Source organism: Cupressus sempervirens, chromosome 3 (genome assembly GCF_028749045.1).
Source record: "Cupressus sempervirens isolate cs-2001-9-10 chromosome 3, ASM2874904v1, whole genome shotgun sequence".
Classification (NCBI taxonomy): domain Eukaryota; kingdom Viridiplantae; phylum Streptophyta; class Pinopsida; order Cupressales; family Cupressaceae; genus Cupressus; species Cupressus sempervirens.
In genome coordinates, this window is record NC_143120.1 from 24646256 (window position 1) to 24669876 (window position 23621).

At 33.4% G+C, this 23621-nt stretch overlaps 1 protein-coding gene across 2 annotated transcripts in view; it reads right to left on the reverse strand.

The window, feature by feature from the left end:
• Positions 1-423: 423 nt before the first annotated feature.
• LOC149564575 (E3 ubiquitin-protein ligase COP1-like) overlaps positions 424-23621 on the reverse strand; it is a 31358-nt gene continuing 8160 nt past the window's right edge. Inside the window, exons 3-13 of one of the 2 annotated variants that reach the window (XM_089818121.1) lie at positions 17425-17580; positions 16102-16461; positions 15314-15489; positions 15096-15161; positions 4355-4433; positions 4070-4225; positions 3835-3933; positions 3452-3556; positions 3181-3360; positions 1583-1693; positions 424-1486 (exon numbers count right to left, since the gene is read on the reverse strand). In XM_089818121.1, coding sequence (XP_089674247.1) covers positions 1319-1486; positions 1583-1693; positions 3181-3360; positions 3452-3556; positions 3835-3933; positions 4070-4225; positions 4355-4433; positions 15096-15161; positions 15314-15489; positions 16102-16461; positions 17425-17580 — 1656 coding nt within the window. In that variant the 3' untranslated portion in view covers positions 424-1318. Of the gene's footprint in view, positions 1487-1582; positions 1694-3180; positions 3376-3451; positions 3557-3834; positions 3934-4069; positions 4226-4354; positions 4434-15095; positions 15162-15313; positions 15490-16101; positions 16462-17424; positions 17581-23621 lie in introns of both variants that reach the window. The other variant, XM_089818120.1, reaches the window with a different exon arrangement.

The window sequence follows — 23621 nt, forward strand, 5'->3', positions numbered from 1 at the left end:
ACAACATGACCCGTGCTTTTTCAAAAAAATAAACATAGCCTTCAGGGAACATTACAACATGTTCCATGCTTCTGATGACAAAGAACCAACCTTCAGAGAGTACAATACATCACTGTGCAGTTGTTAAGATGACAAATAAGGATAGCCAGTAAAAGCTATCTGTTTTAAACAACCATTGATTTCAGTTCTCTGTCACCGTTATTTATAAAGCTCACTGATTAGTACAATACAGCATACACAAATTATAGTCCATAGGCACTTTACAAAATTAATGAATTAGAAATTTAAGAAATTTTAGTTTTGAGTAAAGCTTTATTTCTCTGATCCAAGATGCAGGCATATAATAAAACATATTCTGTCAGTATCTCACTTTTAGAAGCGAAGCTTGGCTCTTATTATCACATTTTTATCACAGTTATACCCTTCAACATAAAAGACTGCTAGTTTTTATTTCTTTGAAAAATATATGTATACAGAATCATTTAAAATGTAAATCAATTATAATTACATAGCTTGTTGATTATGAAACTTGCAAAAACCTGTTAGCAGACTTGTCAACATGGATGAGGAGCAATAATTTTCATGCGATACAATCTTTTACATAGTAGTAAAAGATGATTTGACAATGTTTTGATATTTTACTATATATTTATAATGTCGAAAAGCAGCTCCCAATGCTGAAATGAGCAAGCCCATCAGGTGGGGCAATTCTTTACATCTCAACCTATAACTGTACAAGCCTTCAAAAAAACTGATGATGGCTGGCAAAGATTACAAAGATGTTTGCTAGCCAGTTATAATACATTTACCATCACTGCAGAATATTTTCTCTGCACTGCCCATCTTTTGAAACTCTTTCCGAAGCTCAGTGTGACCATAAAATTATTTTCACTGCAGTCAGCAAGTAACTCAGTTAATGATGCCGAGATATGGTAGTGACATTTGTATGAGGTTCCTTGGAACAAAGAATGGTTGCATAGTATAAAAGTTCACCTCTGGGCTCCCCTTCTAAGCCACAGAGATCTTAAGATTAGAGTTAGAGCTTTAGAGAACGCCCAAAAAAATCATATTGCACTGTTGAAAGCTAGTCTGGATAATTTCTTACAGACGAGCAAAACAGCAAAAATCACAAAAATGTCATGATAAAAATATTGACAGTTGCATGCAGTCCATATCAGCTTCTTCTCCTAATACTTGCAGGCAAGAAGTAGTCCAGAGAGTGTCCAAAAAGAAGCTTAGCCTATGATATTCTCACAGAGTTCCAAAGCCATCCCATCACAGTACCAACAATCAAAAGTCCACGAAAGACATTTGCAGGTCATGGTGCAAGTACAAGGACTTTAATTGTTCCTTGGCTATTTGCAGCCAACATTGTAGGGCTTTCACTCTTCCAAGTAACAGCACTTATAAAATATGATGTATCATCATCACTGTCATCCAGATCTGGACTGCCAAATTTATGCCAAGCAGCTGCCTTTGAAATAGCCTGCAGTTCCAACTCTATATCAGACCATTGAAGAAGGGAAATATCAATATAGCTCGTGCATATAAGTAGCATGCATCATGCAAAAATATGACACACCTTGTGGTATACAAACACCTCATTTGTTTCACTGCCACAAGCGATGTATTCACTGTTGACTGTAAGCCCAACAAAATTCTTCTCATTAGCATGTCCCTTGAACGTCCGTACCTGAGAGAAAAAATTATCATTTAGCCATGTTGGAGAACCCAATACAATTTGGAACTCACATCCAATAAAAGATTAATGGCATGAAGGTGAAAGCATACTTGATTGAATGCATACAACATTAATTTATCATCAATTTATGCTGTACAATTTGCTCATAAAATTAAAAATTTACATCATTTAACATATTTAATAAAAAAAGAAATAAAACAGATGACTAAATGAATGAGAATAAAAGTTTTTAACCACTAATCATATTTTCAGCACACATTTGGGTTCATTGTATAATGCATAGGAATCAACTACCAGGCAAGAAGGTATGTCTGTTGCGGATCCAGACAAGAGATGAAGGTTGATTCAAAAACAATATGGTTCTCCAGGGCCTCTTACACTTAAAAGATTAGTGTCCTAAAATCCAGATTCCACAGCAAATTGTAAGCCCGTGAAGGAAAGGGAAGGACTGTGCATTGTAAAAAGATGTTAGGAGGTCCCTATAGTTAATATAAAATTGTCAAAATACTCGTTACTCTCTGTGAGCTCGCATTGGTGGGTGAATTATGAGGTTCTTGGCCATCTCTAAAAACATTGGAGCACTTGGTTGAAAGAGAATGGAGATTGAAGGTGGAGAGGCGTCTTTGTTCCTAGCTCCACTGTTAAAGAGGTTAAAGATAATGATATTTTGGAGTTGCCCTTGGTTTCTAGGCCCCTATGATGCTCTTGAAGAAACTCCTCCAAGATTGTCAGTCTAGGTTAGACTTCCCTTTCTTCCCCTGCACCTACAGAAAGGAGACTGTTGATACATATAAAAAAGGTGATCTACAAGGAAAATTATTATTTTGTAGTTTGTATCATTATGGAGGTGGATCTTTTGAAAGGGCTTCCCGAGGACATCAAATTGAAATTTTTAAGATCTTGTGGCAATGACTGAAACAACAATAAGAACATTCATTTTTGTGTGTATCAAATTATCAATGACTGAACCACTAATGAACATTCATTCTTGTGGTTCAGTTACTGATTTTAATCAGATTGTAAACAAACATTGGATAAACATAAAATAAGTTAGCTCAATCCATTTGATTTCGCAAAACAATTAAAATTAAAATGGAATAAATAAAATAATCTTGCATGATTTTAATTTGAAACTGGTGGGGAGTCTCCAGGCTTGACAAGTCTTGATGGTTTGTCAACACTCACATAATTAAAGATTAACTCCATTTACCTGATAGACCAAGTAATTTCCAATGCATGTGGTACACATCCTTAGTGCTACACTACTTAAAAATTTTGAAGTTCTCGATTTAATTGAAATAATATAAGGAATCAACAAAAGCACATTCAATCAAAAAAGTTCAAGAAAAAAATGTACATAAGACAACAAAAACCAAGTGAAGCTGATGCCAATTGTTTGGGTGGGGAGAAAGAACGATTTAGTGTTCTACATATGAAAAATACGAAACAAGGTATTGAGAAGGAAAGATGTTACATACATGGCTATTTTCCTTAACATCCCACAATCGCAATGTACTGTCTGTTGATGCAGAAGCTAGTTCATTTGTTGATATGAATTTGACATATGAAACTGCTTTTCTGTGACCACTAAATACATATAATGGATCGCTGATATTTCTCAAATCATAATAATGAATGTTATGATCTGCTGAACCAACCTGCCAAACAGAATACTATTTTTAAGCCGTATATACTTTTAGCAACTTAATTATGAAGCTAATAACGGAAGAAATTGTTGGAGAAGCTTACTGCAACATAATTGCTTGAGCCTGGATTATACTTTACACAACAAATATTTGCTTTCATGTCTATGTTGAGAACACTTGTTTCTTGCCTTGTGCACCATACCTTAACCTGTATATACAGAGATCATTTTTTAAAAAATCACATGTCAAAATTTGCTTTGCCAAAACCAAGGTAAGATATGGAATAAACACCAACAATGGGAAAAATCTATTATTGTGCAAAGCAAACAATGAGGACTGCATGAATTATGCAACCTAATACAAAACCACCTCCTACCAGAATTCCTACTGCTAGTAAGGTACGTTCCATCCTACCTTCTACGTCTTATCACAAGAAAATAATGTAAAGTCAGCCTTTAAAATTCTATTCTGGGAAAATAAAAAGACCTTGCCATCATCACTGCCTGAGACGAGCATTGTGGGCTCTGTGCGTGAAAAATCTACACTCCATGCCCGTTTTTCATGTTCTTCATACTCCATAACAGCCTGCAAAAAGTTGAACATTTCCACGTTGTAAGATATAAAAGGACTTCAACAACTTTACGAGAAGAAAGTTTAGAGATAACTATGGACATACACTCTTTCGCAAGTACATACAGCTCCGGTAGAAAGGACAACTTACTTGGCGTGTATTTACATCCCAAACAGTAACGCTTCCTTCATAATCACTGCTTGCAATATGACTCTTAATATACTTATTCCAACTTAAGCAACTTAACTTTGACCGAGTAGCCATCTCAACAACAGGACAGTGCACATCTGCAGGCTCGTTTACAACCTGGGTATATACAACCAATCTGGCTATCAGTACACCGAAGCTTTGATAAAAATCTAGAAAATTACAATCTAATGTATTTGTAGACTTCACAGTATCATATTGCGAATTATGTAAAAGGAACAAACTTACTGTAGCAAACTCAAACACTTTGATACGCCTAGAAACACCAGCAGTGGCAAATAATTCATCATCTCGATCAAACTCTATGCTGTAACAGGCAACCCCCATATTCATTGTCAAAATTTTAGCATCTAGTAAAAGTTGAAACAAATATGTGGTAACTCAAAATGAAAATATAAAAATACATTGCACAGCAAGGATGTCATGGATATATGGTTTACTAAAAAGGAAATAAAAAACAGATTCTTTTCATATACTGATTTTAACTGAATAGCATCAAAAAGAAAAGAAAAAAGAACAGATAAATGATGGGGAAAATGAAAAATTCTCCATTAAACTTAAACAAGACTGATTGCAACATTTAGGAGCTGGCCAATAAATCCAGCCTCCAAAATCAAGAGAATATGGATTGAAGGCTTGGTGGGGCATAAGGGAATTTATGCACAATTCTTAGAATGTGTGGAAGAAAAATGTCTGATTATTAAATCAAAATGAAAACTGAATGAATCTCCCTTATTTAGTCTCTTCCTCTGATCCTAGTCCAGGTCCAGGTCTGGCTTGGGTTAACACATGGTGCTGCCCAGGCCTGCTAATTCTGCACAGGTACAAATCGAGGGAAAAAACACCTGAGGCCTTGAAAAGTCAATTTTCCTATACCAAAAAGTAAATTAATTAAGATTCAAATACTCTAAATAACAGTTTTCTAACAAACCAGCTGATAATATTCATGCTCTTAATGAAGATCAGTGTGATGATTTGAATTAATTTTCCCTTACAGTTACACTAATAAAAACAATTTTTTATTATCTTTAACATTTGACAATTGGCATTAAATTATCAATCATCCAAAACTGCCAAAACTGAAACCAAAGGGTTCAACATAGCTTGTAAGCTACATCACCAGTTTTGCCCATTTATGTGAAGATGCCTGTGCAGAATTAGACAAGTTATGGGTCCCAGATTTGGTTCCTCCTGGTCACGCCCAAGGTTTGTCACCAGGACTGTAGATTCATCCAAGGAATGTGCGATACACAGTCACGGTGTTAGAGACAAACCCTGGGCATACTCAATGTGAAACCTAGGAAAAAATAGTTTCTTATTAAAAAACAGACTTTTAGGATCAATTATCTGCAGTTAACCTCTGTCAGTTTTTTTTTTCTCATAAATCATAAATCTCTGCGAAAGGGCTTTGCCTAGGCATATCTGAGCAATATCCTATGAATGTTGCTTGAATCAATCTTTCTTTCAATAGAAGTGCAACTTGATACACATTAGACATAATGATTTGGCAATATACTCAAATGGCAACCATACTCAGGCCTCCATGAGGAAGACACAGCAACAGAGAGAGTATATACTTATCTACATATGGTTCTTTAGTTCTTTGGCGTTTCCTTGATACCATTTGTTATGAGCAAATCATGTCTATCTGTAGTTTTTGTATACTTTGCAATCTCTTGATAACCAAGATCTTTGTTCATAAAACATTCATATTTAGCCATCAATAACTAACTGTAACCTCTGAAGTCTGCAATTTATAATAGCCCTCGAATACATATATACCTAGTTTTGTTTATATGTTTTATCTTTCCTATTTATAAATACGGAAATGGAATATTAAATAGTTTTCTCTTTTACTAACAAATTTATATTTATATAATTTTCATATTTATATACAGATTCTATGGCTGAGCCCAGGGATACTGAACCTGATCAAAAAAACATTCACACCCAGACTGACAGTATAGTTTGCGAGTCATAATCCATCAGTTCAATATGTTTTTTTATAATATGGCTTTAAACTTATGAACTTAATGTATCCCCCAAGAGATTTCAAAAATTGCTAGATATAAGGCTTCTCGGCATTTGCGTGAACAGTGGCAGCTTGATATGCCAGATCATGGTAGCAAAGAGTCTCCAATTTGAGGAGGAAAGTGTTTTTCTTTTAAAATTGTTTCTGCATAGAGGTGTTGTTGCAAGAATTTAGTCACCACAGAACTGCACTTTCAGATGGGTATCAAGCTACTCTTTGTCTCTAAAGACCATCTTCCAACTTAAGAACTCTATCTTCTCCAACTAGAGATGTAGCATCATTTCAACATGCAATGCTTCTCACTCATCCTATCCAATCTCCAAATTCTCTCTCATTGTGAACGTATCAACTCCACTTTCCCACTTTACTCCAGTCTAGAAATGAGCATAAATCTACAAATTTGGTCATACAAAAAAACCAGAAATCCAAAAACAATTACTCCAATCCCAAGCTCCTCAGTAATTAGTGGGGATATGTGACCATTGACCACATAATTCATCAACATGAATCTGATTTTCTCCATATGTGCTTAATTGATTAAGTTGTCCTTGGTGCCAAATGCTGGAGACCCATGTCTCAATTATGATGTTATCAGGTCCAAATAAGATAAAAGGTTGAGTGCATTAGCAATATATGAGAGCAAGAACACATAACAATGAAATATACGATAGCACTTGACCTTGACAAAACCAAAATGGGAGACAACGCCATGAGAGTGAAGGATATCTCCCTTGGGACACTATCTCATTATCTACTACAAATGTCTACAGCCTTCTTGAAGCATTCCTGGACATTTGTAGCACAAACAACAATGCCCAATAACATTTAACTAAGTTGCTGAATCGGAAATGGGAATAGGTACGGGTACATAGGTACGAAACACTACTATGGCAGATTTTTTTGATGTGTTAGGTATGTTTTTGGCACGTTCACAGATACACATGCACGCGCACACACACACTCTCTCTCTCTCTCTCTCTCTCTCTCTCTCACACACACACACACACACACTATATATATATATAGACACACATATGATATATATGTAGCTAAAATATAGAATTAAATTTAGAAGCCATATACCAATACATGCTAAACTAAACCATTAAAATTTCACACTTCGAAACATATCATTCTAATTTAGATTCTGTATCAAAAAGATCAAACTAGAATCTCATGATAGATAAGTTCAGAGTTTGCTAATCAGTAGTGTAGATCTTATAAATATCTAAAAGATCAAACTAGAATCACTTAACATTTTGACATTTAGAAACACAAATCCCAAATGTGGGTTTGCTTCAATGAATCAATGAACCAGAATGTGCCGTTGCAATGAGCAGGATTCAAAACAAAGACTTGTTCTGGTCGAGTAATGTGTACCCACAGGAGATTCATTTCAGAATCCAATTCTGGTACGTTTCGTACCTGGAATCGCCTGAAAAGTCCCACGATTCTGATCGCAAATGGGGTTGCAAGCAAAGTGGTTTTAACCATGGAGAAAACTCCGTAGTTAAGTGCGCTTGAGCTGGAATAGTACTGGGATGGGTGACCTCCCGTGAAGTCCCGGTGCTTCACCTCTGTGAGCATCACCTAAATCCAATGAGTGTAAAGTGTTTCATTCATTATCATGACAGATGGGTTCTTGTGAGCCACTACTCATGAAACATGGGTCAATGAGTTTGACTCAAAAACTATACAGTTGAACCCTGATAGCATTATCAAAATTCCAACTACTCTTTAAGCTTCCCAAATACACTTGCCTCTTCTAAGGCAACATAAGCTCCATTCAAACAAAAACTACAGAAAGCTATTTTACTGGGGAGGTATTATACAAAATCAGTTAAGAGCCATTCAAAGAAAAGTCCAAGAGTCTCCCCCAAAAAAGAACTCAAATCTCAAACAATTCAGCTCCTTCGGATTATGCGGACTCTGTCAACATATTCTGATTCCTCTCTACAACAGTTTTAGTTTTAGATGTAATCATTCTGCATGGTTGACTGTATGATGACAAATTTGACAACTGTCAAACTAGTCAGACAATCTTGGTAAGGTTTAGATACATTACCAATGCTTATGTTTCATCATGATGTTGGCTTTCATACGGTCCAAATCACTCAGAACATTTCTGCAAGTATTATGCTCTGATGACTTAGCATTTGCAATCAGTTTCAGGAGTTTTCCTTATAAAACGAGTGTTTAAGAGATAAGAGAGCTCCACGAGAGCCACTTTAGAGTTATGATAGCTGATCTCACTAGCTTAAGTAATCCATTTTAAATCAATCCAATGCATGAGCAGAGAGCATGCATGGTTTATTAGGATGATTGTGAGGCAGAGCTCATAGCGATTGGTAAGGAGGAGATGGGCACAAAGAAGTTGTCCAAGATAATATTGATGCTACTTGTTTTGCAAATAGAATGGTGGAAACTTGTACGTTGTAACTACTTTTTTGATGTGCACAATTCATTGCACGGTCTAACATCTCATATTCAATGCTGGTGGGGAATGGCTCCTATCAACCTTAGTATGGTGTTTTTGTCTTTCTTTGTTGGTGCCATTTAATTGATTTCTGAATTCAGTTTTTGTGTACAGCATGACAGTTTTAAGCAAAGCAGAGCAAAATTTCTTTTATATCAACACTCAAGTTCTAAGTTCAACTTCAAATCTTGGATTTTGTACTTGTTATTTTTCAGGATCGCTGCAAATGTCCTAAGCACTGCCATGTTTGGTATGTGTTTTCCAAATGACAGTGATCTCTTATTTATATTGAGACAAAGCCATGAAAAGGCATGTCCCAAGGTACATGTCTATTCGTTAATCAAATGATTAATATAATAACAAATTTAATCATATATATATATATATATATATATATCATTATTATAGTAATTTCTCTCATATAACAATAAACTTATATCTCAAATATAATGAACACATACACACACACATATATATATAAATTATATCCCATATATAACTATATATAGGTTTATCCAACTGAAGCTATCAAACATCAACACTCCCTCTTAGCTAGGGAGGATAAACACAAGACAAATATTACACCATTGGTAATATTAGGAATGACAAATGTTAAAGATATCATTGATCAAAAGATATCCACCATTTTGATATCATGAGTATTGGCCTCCAGAATATCAACATATGATATTCACCAAATACTCTTAAGTAATGGTCTGCAAAATATCAACAAATGATATTCACCATGTACTCAATAAGGTTTGATATCACATCTAATATCATGAGTATTGGCCTCCAGAATATCAACACATATTATTCACCAAATACTCTTTGAATAATGGCCTCCAAAATGTCGAGATACAAGATATTCACCAAGTACTGTGAGTAATGGCATGCTGAACATCAAGTTGCGTGATATTCACCAAGTACTCTATGTAATAGCCTCCAAAAGATCAATTTGCATAACATTCACCATGTGCTCAAATGTTTATAAGGTATGTGCACACGCATTCTCATAATGCATACCATATAAGCATCCACCTTGCAAAGTATAATCTATCATGATTTGCATAGACATCGTAAGGTATCCATATTAGAAAATTAAGCTATTGTAAGATCGTCACCTTTCAATAACTTCTGCAAATACAAGTAATAATCATTTGGAAGTCATAACTTCTTCATGATATACACAAGGGATAGGCCCATTAAGGTCATACATTCACATACAAGGACTTTCGAACTCCCTCTTAAAAACAATCGTCCAAGCTCCTCAACCAAAGTTGTCTTTGATGAAGTGTCATACTCCCTTTAAATCTGATATCAATCCACCTTTTCCTGCAAGAACATTCTCGGAAAAAATCAAGGCCAATAAATCTTATAGTACATATTGAAAGACTACAGTAATACTCAATATAAGATCTTTTCAATGTAATATACATAAAGATTTAATTTAAAATATATACTTTGAACATATATGATCTTCTAAGTATATATATTTAGTCTAAGTTTAACTTTTCACACATTATTACTTTATACACATATATAATCACCATATATGTGCATTTATATCTATCCATATAAATGAACTAATAAATCATTATAAATGATAACACATATTATTGTGAGTTGGCTCGTATTTATAAATTTAATAATTAATTTAAAGTCAACTCATGTAAATAGGCATCAAGCACATACCTTAAGATCCTCTTATAATACTCACCTCCTCATATCTTCCAAGGTGGCTTTGGTGATAATATGAGGTGTCATTCCCTCTTTACACCTGCCAATTTCATTCCCCAACTTCTTGTACTTTTCCCTTTATTAATAGGTCTTCCCACGGTGGCAAAACTATAATCTCCCCCTTTGTTATATTACTATGAAAGATCGTATCTCTCCAAAAAAGGTGTTAATTATTATCTTATGTTTTATCAGATTGTGGCTTGCAGCATATTTGATGCCAATAGGATTTATAGCCCCATGTCTTCAACAAAGCCCAATAGTCATTGAGTAACATGGCATTTTCTGATTTCTCCTAAATGCTCCGACAAATTTGTATTATCTTTCAGGTGCTTGTGCATACATTACATCCTTATTTCCATTTTATGTCAGGCTCGGTATGCAGTGGGACCGCCTTTATCAATTCACCCGTCACTCATCTCTGCAAGAACTTATAATAGCTTCCTGTTATTATTCACTATGTCTTCTTCATCTGTTTTCTCTACTTGTTTGCATGATATTGTGCTCTGCTCTCTTTATATCCTATGATTGTGTATCTCTGATTTGATAAGCGACACCTCCGTAGCTCTTTTGTCTGAATCACAATCTTAATCGTTTCCTATTGATCTTCGTTGAGATATTATTTTACTTGCTGACTATTATTGATCTGCTGAATATCTGTAGGAATGAATATTTGTCCCCAATCTCTAATTATCTTTATCACTGATTTTGTTGTCTTCTCCATTTTCGTTGTTACGTCACTTCTCATCCTACCCTTGCAGTTGCATGCACCAACTGTTCTATAAATTCTAGCCACTCGATCTATTTTAATCTTCCCTTATCCCTTATTCTGATTCGATATCAGATATTTTTGTCTGCATCTGCTATTCTATCATTGCTTATCTGCAGACTGCACAGGATTCATTTCTGGGCATTATATCATATACTTCTTTTAGTATGCACACGGGCATCCTTTTTCCATCATATTTTCATTCATAGATTTGATATTACTGCCTGTAGATGCCAAAGACCCCACTTATTCTTTGAATCTAAATGGGAACTCTGCATTTGTCAAGGCTTATCATTATCACTGCCGGGGATCTGATTGTATGTTTTCCCCCAAATGGTGCGATTGGACTTGACCAGCAATGATGTGGACTCCCAAGCTCTGTCTGCTCTTTTCCATTTATTACTTCTGCATATGCCTATAATCTCAGGCTCTATTCAATATTGTTTGGACTGTCAAGATCCTTGAATCCTACAATTCCATATATTACAATTTATCCAGATGTGTAGTAACAACCAACCCAACCTTGAATCTTCAGACATATCCTTCCATTTTTCAATCGCTGATTTTTCTTCATTCCCTTACATTCGCAGTTTGGCTCTGATACCATGTTATTTTTCAGGATCACTGCAAATGTACTAAGCACTGCCATGTTTGGTATGTGTTTTCCGAATGACAGCAATCTCTTATTTATATTGAGAATAAGCCATGAAGGGACATGTCCCTTCATGGGACATGTCTATTTGTTAATCAGATGATTAATATAATAACAAATTTATATCATAGTTCTATATATATATATATATATATATAAATTTCTCTCATATAACGATAAACTTATATCTCAGATATAATGGACACATATATATATAAATTATATCTCATATATAATTATATATAGGTTTATTCAAGTGAAGCTATCAAACGTCAACACTTGTTTTTATGGAAAAATTAAAGAGTTTTGGTGGCTTTTGGCAAGTTATGAGGAAAAAATACCACAATTTTTCACAAAAACTTGGTGGTAAGACGTTGCATGAGTCGTTCGGCCAAGATCTGACTCACAAAACTATGCTTAATACACACAAGCCTCACAGTCATGAGCAGGGACACATACAACCACTGAAAGCACCTTCTGATTAGAGACCCACAAAACTAGCTAAAGATGATCTAACTAGGAAGCTTCATGAATATGAACAAACTCTACTATTCACAATGAGTGCAACATGGACAACCACATGATGTATATGATGGACTTCAGTCAGTTTAGACCTTACCAAAAACATTCTAAACCAAATGCTACTAAAACAATTAATCCAATCTCTGAGGTATCAGCAAACTTGAGATTGGGAGTTATCCTCCATTGTCTTGTAGTCTTCTGACCTCCTGCAAATTTTGCTTAGCAAAATCAATTTAAATAATCCTAAAAGTAGAGACCATGAATTAATTGCCCAAAGCTTGCTCACAGTCCTGAGGCCATCTTTCCTGATGGTTATCTTCTTCATGAGAACATGCATCCTCCCCTTAATTAGAAAGCATGTGAGGGTGTTAGACTCTATCGAAAATGCACCTCAAAAGTTTAGACAAAAATTTAAATAGAACTTTTGAGATAAAAAATTTAATTTTCCAGCTAAAACCAGCTGAAGCAATGCTTCTGCCAGAAGATTAAAATACCATTTTACACTAAATAAAAAGTTTTTTTTCAAAATCAGCCTCCTAAATAAAATGTTGTGAATTTAATAAAATCCCTTCAGGCAAGATTTTAAGCCTAAAGTCCTCTAAGAGAATACTAAAACAATTAAATGTGACATGTCTAAATCTAATTGAGCTTGAGCAAAATCCATAATGGGAGAGGACAAAAAGGTATTTGACAGAATGAGTCAAAAACACAGCGGAATACTCCTGGTTTATGAGATGCAATAATATTTCAGACTTAGGAAACACTTTTAAATTTTCATATTTTATGAATTATAATAATTCTTATTTTTCAAAGTTTTTTATTTTATAATAACTTTAAAATTAATCAAACTGAAAAAATCCAACTGTACATTTTTTTGAAATTGAATTTATATTAAAAACTAAAACTTGAATGCCATTTTCCCTGCACCACTGTACGAGCGCACGTGCTTCCTCTCACCCATGATTTGAAAGATCACATTTTAATACTCCAAATTCTCCCAATTTGGATGGATCTATAACAAGTCCATTTAAATTTACAGGAAATGGTTGACACCAAACTTGACCTTGCTGGATAGGTCCACCTACATTTGCAGCAGGATTTTTCAGATGATCGTCCTGCAATAAAAGCAGCTATAGGGAGAACTGAATAGCTGCGATGTAGCAAGTGTATACGAAATTCTCTCACTATCTTCAGAGCCAACTCTCCATATCTGTCTTTTTTGTGTGATTTTTTCAAGCATTGTTGAAAAAAATTGATTGTCATTGCATTGACTGCCAATTATCCTATCCAATTTTCGGGATTGATTTAGGGGCAACATTAATATAACACAGACTACCAATTGAACAAAAAGCCTTCTAATGCATCGATTTCTCCCATACTGATGTCACAAGCTGAAACCAAACACTTTTGATGCTTGTACCCTACAGGCAGCACTCATCTTCATCTCACTCCAGCATTCAGAGAATTGAATCTCACTCCTTTATATTTACTTGAAAAAGCTAGATTCTACTTACACAAAAAACTCAAATTAGAACTAATGGTTTCTAGTTTCTACAACTGATTTCAAATCTTATACAAGAAGCTGTCATTAATCAGAACAATCAAGAAACAGTAATGATGCCCCTTGATCAATCAAAACAATAGTCTTCCTCACAGATGCTCGCCTGCTCTCAACCTGCTCCAATACCAAATGGTAGAAGTATAAATTAATTTGCACATACTGGGATACTTTTAATCATACTTAATAACGGTATTTATACAAATATAATGTCCTGTTCTCCAGGACCTCATTCCATTCAAGCCCAGTTGATGTTGTTAGAACAATCCACCAACAATACAAAAGTAACAGGCTTAACTAATTATTTAAACATATCTAATGTAAACCCCATCATAACATATTCATCATGCTATGCACTATCATGTTGTACTAATCTTCTTCCTAACATTGCAAATGTGGCGGTGGAGACATGACTGAGTGGAAGCCCCCATCTACAATAAAGATAGAGGCTGATTAAAGAAAACTATCTACAATGACTACACTACAAAGGTCTAAAGTTGTAAATGTAATTTAAAAACTTGCCTATGTTAATTATAACAAGATATAACAAAACGTTGAAGTTGTAATATAAGAAAGGATGCCAAACTATAAGTCATTATAAACTATGATAGTACACATGATTTTATCAGCATCCCATGGACTCCGGAATTATAGTTATTTGGGCTTCAACAATTTAAAACCTAAAAACTTAAGGAAAAAAAGGGTCATAACATCATTTTTTGTGAAGAGTGACTATCTCCTAATTACTTCATGTTCCATAAGAGAAAATTACATTGTCCTTGAATTCAACAGGTTGAAGACCATGGACATTTTTTATTGAGTCTTCATTATCAACTTATCAAATCTAAAACATGGATCTAGGTGATTTACTTTTTGCAGAAAGCTATTAAATATCCCATTCATCTATAGTTTTCAGCATCAAAAGCAGGTAAGAAACTCAGCAATACTTTGCATTTAGAGCTTTACAAATGGAAAGAGATATATGCTAAAATACAAAATACACATATATAGTTAGGCCATGTTAACAATTGTGTTTATCAGTGGACATTCCCTCTAACACACAAATGATTGCAACCATTGTCAAATTATTGTTTATTAGTAATTTACAATTGTCAACATCATAGTTCTCTAACATATGAATATACCCCGTAACTATATATTCCAGCAATAACTGAAGCGCAGAACACACCATAAGTAGTAACTTTACAGCAATTCTTGCTCACCTTGATACAATATTTGCATTGTGGAATAGATCCCCATGTCGAAGTTCTGCAATGACCCTCAAACGACTACAAAATACAAATAGACTATGAGCAACTAGGGATGAGCACAGCATATATGGGTAAATGCAACAAGGCAATGGAGAAATACCTGTATATCTATATTCAATCATAATGAAATCCAATAACAATTCTTAGTGAAAAAAGTAAAAAATTTAAACCTGTATCGAGTAAAAGTTGAAAGAACAGACTGGAATTCCTCAAGGCCTGCATGATAGCCTTCTCTGCTAATATTATTCCCATCTCTTTCTTTTCGAAAACCACCATCAAATGGTTTTCTCAAGGAGCGAGTACCATGCCGTCTTTTTTGCAAGTAGCATTCTTGTAAATCATCAAACTGTTGCAGCAAGCCACAATGTAAATGTCACTCTTAAGCATTACGTGCTTGATGATTAAACTGAATCGTTCTATTTTACATTAAATTTATTCCACCTTCAACAAGTAATTACAAAAGCATAATAAATTCCAGGTCAAAATTTTATGTTTATTAGTATGCTACTCCTGAAATTCTGTTTATATAACAAAAAAATATTTCAAGATTGCCAACATTAGATCAAATCTTCCAAATATATAACTAATTTTAAAATAGTTCATGAATTACCATCATCCTGCCTTATTAGTAATCTCTAAGTGTGGGATTTCTTTCCTATTAAGTACCTCTTAATGTTAAGCTATTTTTCAACCATTGCCAAAGCCTCAAGGTATTATCATTTAATTGCTTAGGAATATAATTGCTTAGAAATAAAATGAAATGAGTAAGCATATTATATGATATTTCTTTGTCCTGAAAAGTAGTTAAAGAAAAATGATTAATAGAAACAAAATTGCCAATTACTAAGAACTATCTAGAAAGCAATTAAAGCATACACCACACCTGATGGAAAAAAATGATACAGCATAAAAATGCTGCTTTCATTATAATGAAATGACCTATATGAATGTAAGTTACCTGTGCAAGTACTCGTCTCTTCCTTGCAATTGTCACTCCTGATGGAATGGGCAAAACCTGGGAATCAGAACCACAAAAAAAAGTTCTCTTTTGCATGTCCTGAGAACTAGATTGCACCTTGATTTCAGACCTTTTCTGTTGTAATCTTCCTGACATAAGACCACCTTGCCCACCATGCATGAAAGATGTAGAACGATTATTGACATTATCAGCTGCAGCATGACCTACTGAAGTGGCTATTGGGTCATCTAATAGCATTCGCAATTTCAAGGAGTATCGCTCTCTAGCTCTGGACAGTTCCAATCTTCGCTTCTCCACTGTAGATATATCCTCCTTAATATACTGCAAATCTGCTTGTACCTATGAAATAGGATAAACATATAATAATATAATGTATTTACATTGAACATTAAATATTTTCTCATATTCAACCAATGAAGTACTCTAAATAAGGGACTTCTCATAAATTCAAAGAAAGGAACCCAGAGTGTGATTTAGCATGCAAAGAGTTATAGTCTTATTGAAGATGAAATCAAAAGATATGATCAAAAACATAGAAGCTGGAAGCAATCCATGCATGGTCAAATTTAGAAGCAGATATCTAAAAAGATGGCTGCAAGAGAGAACCAATTGCTAAAGCCATTGATTTCAAATTTGCAAAGTACAAGCTGTCAATCAGTATTAACGAGTACTCGTGAAAAAAATGCAGGCCAAAAAATTGGCCACAAACTCGCACGATTTTTAACCAAGTTTCTAAAAACTGGCTTATGAGTTTTTTCACTATACTGATAACAGAACAGAGGATAGACTCATCAAATGCAGGATTTGACTATCATGCGAGAACAGAACACACAAAAAAGTAAGAACACTGAAAATAAGCAGGTTTTTGTCTTTTCGCAATAGTTTTGAATATAGCTGGTTACCAAATTTCTTCTGCATTCAGGAACCTGGGGTTCCTACATGCTGAACATAGATTTTCTCACATACAAGCAACTGGAAGCCAATTTATTTTTTTAAGGAATTTAGGATTTCTGTTTTTTTTTTCGCCAAGTTTTTCTGAGTTGCCATGTTCAAACCAAATTTAAGTCTGCCAAGATTTTGCAATCGTAATTTGTGACTACATCTGTCATCGACATGCACTCGTAGCTTTCATGAGGTTTACATTAAGGACCTTAGAGGCCAACTATCATTATGCTCCCTTCTTGATATTGTTTGATGCCAAACATAAGCCAAAAAACTCCCAATTGCACAGCACAATGCAATTGGAACAAGTAGAAGACAGAAATATGTATTATTTGACAGCATCCGACACAAGATATGTACCTCATTCAACTCCTCCTGTTTATGTTGCTTCAAACGTTGCAAAAAGTCAAGAAGTATCTCCATATTTGTTTCAGCCTCCTCTTGTTCCATCTTCCGCTTCTTCTCTGCAAGAAGTGACAAGAGGCAGTCTAACTCTTTTACTGAGACTTCTGCTCCCTATATAAGCAATAGAAGAACAACCATCAAATATCAATATAATAATAAACTAAATGTACCAATGCTAGCATTTCCAAAAAAATAAAGAACTATGCTGAAAACATCACAAATCATATGAAATGAAAGCAAAAGTTTCAAAAATGCAGTTACAACAGATATAGCAAGATAGCCCTATACCATTTTTTTAAAGAAAATAATAACATTTATCATTTGTTATTAATATGGACAAAAAAACTATAGATATTGGATCATACTATATTGTTGTATTTCCTAATTTTCTGTGGTGACACAGACAGAAGAGATGTAAAATCTAAATGGTTCGGTCTAAGAATTCTCATTAAAAAAATTGAACTAACAAATGTGATGCTAATCAGCACTTATACATTCTCATTAAATGGTTTTTCAACCATACTAGCATACATTTATTTTACTTGTTTTCCTCAGCTTTGGTATAATTTGTAAATGCTATTTGAATTATAAGAATGTAAATATGATTTGTTTATTGGATTCTTTTTGCCATTTTCCATTGCTGTCCCATCATCTAGATCTCGGTAATAAAATCAACTTTCTGACCTTGGTAAAATTGACGATGAAAATAAAGTCAGATGTCAGAATTTTTATTTTCATTAGATTTTCAATTCTAGCTTTGGGTATGACTTATCATATATGTCAACAGAGTTTGGGTTTGGATCAGAAGTCTTAGAGTTCTACAAGTCTTGGTAGTTGATATGTCTCTATGATGAACCCAAAAGGATCTTGCTTCCATGCACTGGATTCCGTAGTAAAAATGAATGTAGTGGAAAAATATAGCCCTATGAATGTACACCACAATATTTGGATGGTTTATCTATATTTTTATCTACTCCAAAAACTCTTCAATCTGAGTTCGCCATGTCTCAGTTGGTAAATGAATACTAAACAGATCTAGCCTCTAGGTCATGGGCACTCTTATCTGTGGTCAAAATAAATGTTATGGAAAAAACAGAACCCTAACAATCTAAGCACAATATTTGAATGTTTTATTTATTATTCGAAAATGCTAAAGAATATTAAATTTCCACATGAAAAGCTTCATGTTTTTATTTCAAACAATGTTAGAATGATGTGTAATGAGTTCCATCTGGGAAGGAATTCATATAAAACTGCAAAACTACAATCCTTTATGTGATGCGTACAGAATCTTAAGCACTTATATTTAGACTAACCATAAATGTTCGCTGATTTCACAAGAATCCAATATAATGTGCCAAAGTGCTTGATCTTAACCTTGAGGTCATCTAGAGGCTTCAAAGTATTATCACCCAAAATTTTGGACTCGTTGTTTACTTCTCTATTTAATAAAACTAGCATAAATAAATATAAATAACTATCCAAACCAGATAGAATAACACATGTATATCTTTATTCATATGAGATTCTCACATAGAAGTACACCAGAAATAATCAGCCAAGGATCGGACTACTCCCTGACTACAAGAAGTTTATTTATAATACCTAACAGTTTCCAAGCGCAACACAACTGTAGACAACTAGTGACAAATAACTCCTAACAACTACCCACAAGCCAACAAGTAAATAACACATAGTCAGATTCAAACAAATTAACGTGACATTACTAAGTCATTTTACACTAACTAAATTCATGAGCAAGGACCCTATCCCCATACCCACATCCTAAGTCACAAGGTTCAATTCGAGTTTGAGTTTGGCAACAATTAAATTCGGATAAAGTTCGGCATGGTAAAAACATTGAAAGAAAATCGACATTAAGTTCGCCTAATCTAAATTTAATTTTTGGAAAATATAATAATATATTCAATAGTATTCAAAATAGTTTAATACTTCAAAACATTATAAATTTGAAATGAAATAAATAATAACTAAATTTTATTTTGAAAAAAATATAAAATAAATTTTGGGCTCGTTGTTTACTTCTCTATTTAATAAAACTAGCATAAATAAATATAAATAACTATCCAAACCAGATAGAATAACACATGTATATCTTTATTCATATGAGATTCTCACATAGAAGTACACCAGAAATAATCAGCCAAGGATCAGATTACTCCCTGACTACAAGAAGTTTATTTATAATACCTAACAGTTTCCAAGCACAACACAACTGTAAACAACTAGTAACAAATAAATCCTAACAACTACCCACAAGCCAACAAGTAAATAACACAGTCAGATTCAAACAAATTAACATGACATTACTAAATCATTTTACACTAACTAATTCATGAGCAAGGACCCTATCCACATACCCACATCCTAAGTCACATGGTTCAAATTCGAGTTCGAGTTCGGCAACAATTAAATTCAAATAAAGTTCAGCATGGTAAAAACATTGAAAGAAAATCAACATTAAATTCGCCTAATCTAAATTAAATTTTTAGAAAATATAATAATATATTCAATAGTATTCAAAATAGTTTAATACTTCAAAACATTATAAATTTGAAATGAAATAAATAATCACTAAATTTTATTTTGAAAAAAAATTTAAAAATGTATCAAATTCATTTTTAAAAATACAAAACAGAAATTAAGAATACTAAAATATTATTAGTAAAAAACATTAAAAATAAATAAAATACTAATTTTTTTGCTATTTAAAAACCAATATGTGGAACCCTTTTTGGACCGGTGCGGGATAAACGGCTAAAACTGCTGGTGAAATGCCCAATGCCAAGAGTTATACTGGCTGTGAAAGAGACAGTTGGAGAACTTTTCCAAAACTCCACGCATCACTGGAAGATCAACGTGGATATTGCGGCCATTGTAATGGCGTGGGGACTAGAAATTGCATGTCTGATTGAAGAAGTGGAGTGGGTGGTCAAAAATTTGTTCCCTAATGATTTACTAGGGGGGATAGAGTCCCTTTTAGAGTGGGCTTGGTCAAGCAAAGGATTTGATTATAGTGAGTGCTACGAAGACTATGAAAGAGGTTTGAGAAAAGGGAGAGTGGGTTCCCTTTGGTGGCCGACAGGAGTGGATAAAGAATTCTATAAAGAGAAAGCAAAACAAGCATGGGCAAATTTGAGGATGGAAATTCAGAGCTTCCTGGAGGGGAGTGGGAAGAGGGTCAAAGGTTTCTTTACAAATCACCCTAAGAAGAGGAATGCTGGTGCAAGGAGGATAAGGTGGAAGACTGAGGAAGCAGAAGGGGAGGCATGGCAATTTTGTCTAAATTTTGTGATGATAAATCAACGGATGTGTCTAAAGGTAAAGGATTTGAATTTTATGTGAAGGGCAAGGGATCGAGAAAGTGAAGCGGACCAGCAAGAAGGAATATAAAATCCAATGTCAATTCAGTGTTGCCCGGAGAATGAAGAACAATATGTCTGCGAGCGAGGGCCATGAAAAAAGAGGATCGACTGACAGAGAAAAAAGTGAAATTTTGGAACGTCAATGATGATTTTTTGGTTTGTGTATCTTTTTATGTCTTATTGTTGTATTCGAAAAAGCCAAATTATGAATGGCTAAGATGTTTTTAGGGTGGTTGTATCATGTTTAGGAGTTGAGGGATATAGGGTGGGAAGTATGGAATGTATTAGGACCTTACCAGGTAGAAGTATGTAAAGAGGATAGCTTTAAAGAAGCTTGTAAGTACTTACGTAATGTTGATATTTTATTACAACATAAATAAATAACTTATTACCGACCCAAAAAAAAAAACCAATGTGTGATTCTTTTACTATTTGCAATATAACTAGCACTTGTACCTATAAGAGGTTCAAGGGATAAGCCGATAGAGTATTTTATGGATATTAATATTGTATGAAATTGTATAAATAACTAAAGGGTTCAACATAATTTTTATGATATATAGGATTGTTGGTCATGAAACAATAATGGCTAGAGTGGTCCAAAAGTGCTTAATAAAAATGGTATTTTTGAAGCTGAATAGTGGTTTATCAATATAATTGTGTTAAGTATGCCAAATCTGATAGTACAATGTTTTTGTATGTGTAAAACTTGTAGGATTTCCCATAAAATTTGAGTAGTGCAATTATTTGGAGTTCAGTAGTAAATCTTGTGTTTGACAAGTCAAAATGATTTTGTTCATCGCTTTACTACAAGTAGTGAACCTGTAAAAGAGAAGTAGATAAAATTGTCAAGAAACAAATGATATTATTAGTTTAGGTAATTGAAGAAAGGAAAAGTGTATTGAAGAGAGGAAGTGAAAATGAAAAACGTACCTTATCAAAGTGAGCAATCAAGTTTCTTCTTTCTTTCTAATAATATTGTAGGGTTTTCTTTTCATTTTCCAAAAGTGCTCAAAAAAGAAGGAAAGTTCAATTCGAATAAGGTTATGGTTGTGCCCTAAAGGGCTTTTTATCACATTGGTAAAATAACAAGAATTGCAAATAGATTTTAAGTATCGAAAAACCTAGCAATAAAAAGGCAAACATAATACTGATATTTGGAACATATATTTATCTTGTCACCAGATGACATTCATAGATCAAATTGATAATAAGATTTTAGTTTTCTGTAATCAAACCCTATGACACATTAATTAAATGGGTATTCGACAAAGCTATCTCCTCGAGAACCCATCACTGCTTGATATCTGATAAAAATATATAAAAATGGAAAGACAAAAAGAGGACATGCACTTCAAAGGAATACAAAAATGAATATCTACAAAGGACTTAATATTGAGCAAAAGTTAAACCTACTTACATCTGCCTGTCTATTCATTAATAAATAAAACATCTTCATAGGAACAATAAAAACTAACAAAAGAAAAGATAAACACATAAGTGACACAAGAAATGAATAGTTATAATTATGTTTTTATTTATGGATTAATTTACATTTTGGGATATCTCTCAAAATTGAATGAAGGTCAAATATGAATCCCATCTAGATATTTATAGTCTTCATGGTTGCATAGTTGCCCATTATGGTTCTCAAAATGTGCTACAACATATATGGACAACAAAATAGGATACACATTAAAATAGAGGTTAAAGTTAACGAGGGGTAGGATTAAATAGAGATAGGTTTATCTTCTAACCTATCATTTCCTGTATGAAATAGATGCCCTGGCTACGTGGACCCCCCCCCCCCCCCCCTCCGCCTCTCTCTTCAAATAAACCCATGTCCGTTTCCTTGATATTTACAATGTAAAAGAAAAGAACAATGATATTTACTTTGATTTATGAATTATTTTTTAGTTCATTTATGATTTTTTATAGAAATTCTTCTATATTTATTTATGTTGTGATTCTTGTATTCTATTTTAAATTGCAGTTACATTGATTTTCTCATTTTCAAGGTTTATTGTTAGTTTTGCTTTTATAATTAGTAAGTTGTAATTTTCAATAAGTTGTATTTTAAATATGATATTTTTTTTTTAATTGTATAATTATTATGGATGTTTAAAGTTTTTCAAATAAGGTACAAGTCCCCACCATTAAATATGGATAATCTCAATAATGATAATAAGGATACTGGAATAGGACACGTTGGATAATAATAATTTCTTGAAAATAATATTTTAAATGATTTGTAACATTGAGGTCAGTTATTTATTTAGATTCATTAAAATTCCTTTATTCATGTATAGTTCTAGTTAAGAAAAAGGGAAATTAGAAAAAACAAATTGAGAAATTCGAATTTTCTCCAAAATACTACAATACTAATTTTGTGAAGACAAATTGATTTGAAAAAGAAAATAAAAGTTAAATTCCTCTTCATTCTAAAATTTTAAGACATGCCTACACTCCAAAATTTATTCCTTTAAACTGTACAATCATTTATATTTATATTTATTATATAATAGAATGGTTCAAAAATTAGTTTTCTTCTCTTAAATAGAATAATAATTTTATCTTCCCTAAAATAGACTAAAAATCCTATTATATGATTGATTAATTTTTAAAAAAATATTAACTAATAATATATTATTCATTAATGTAATTAAGACAAAACTTGATATGCATTGAAAGATGATATGGTATATATAAAATCTAATCTTGATATTGAAATTAAAAAAGAACTAATAATAATAATATTATAGATTA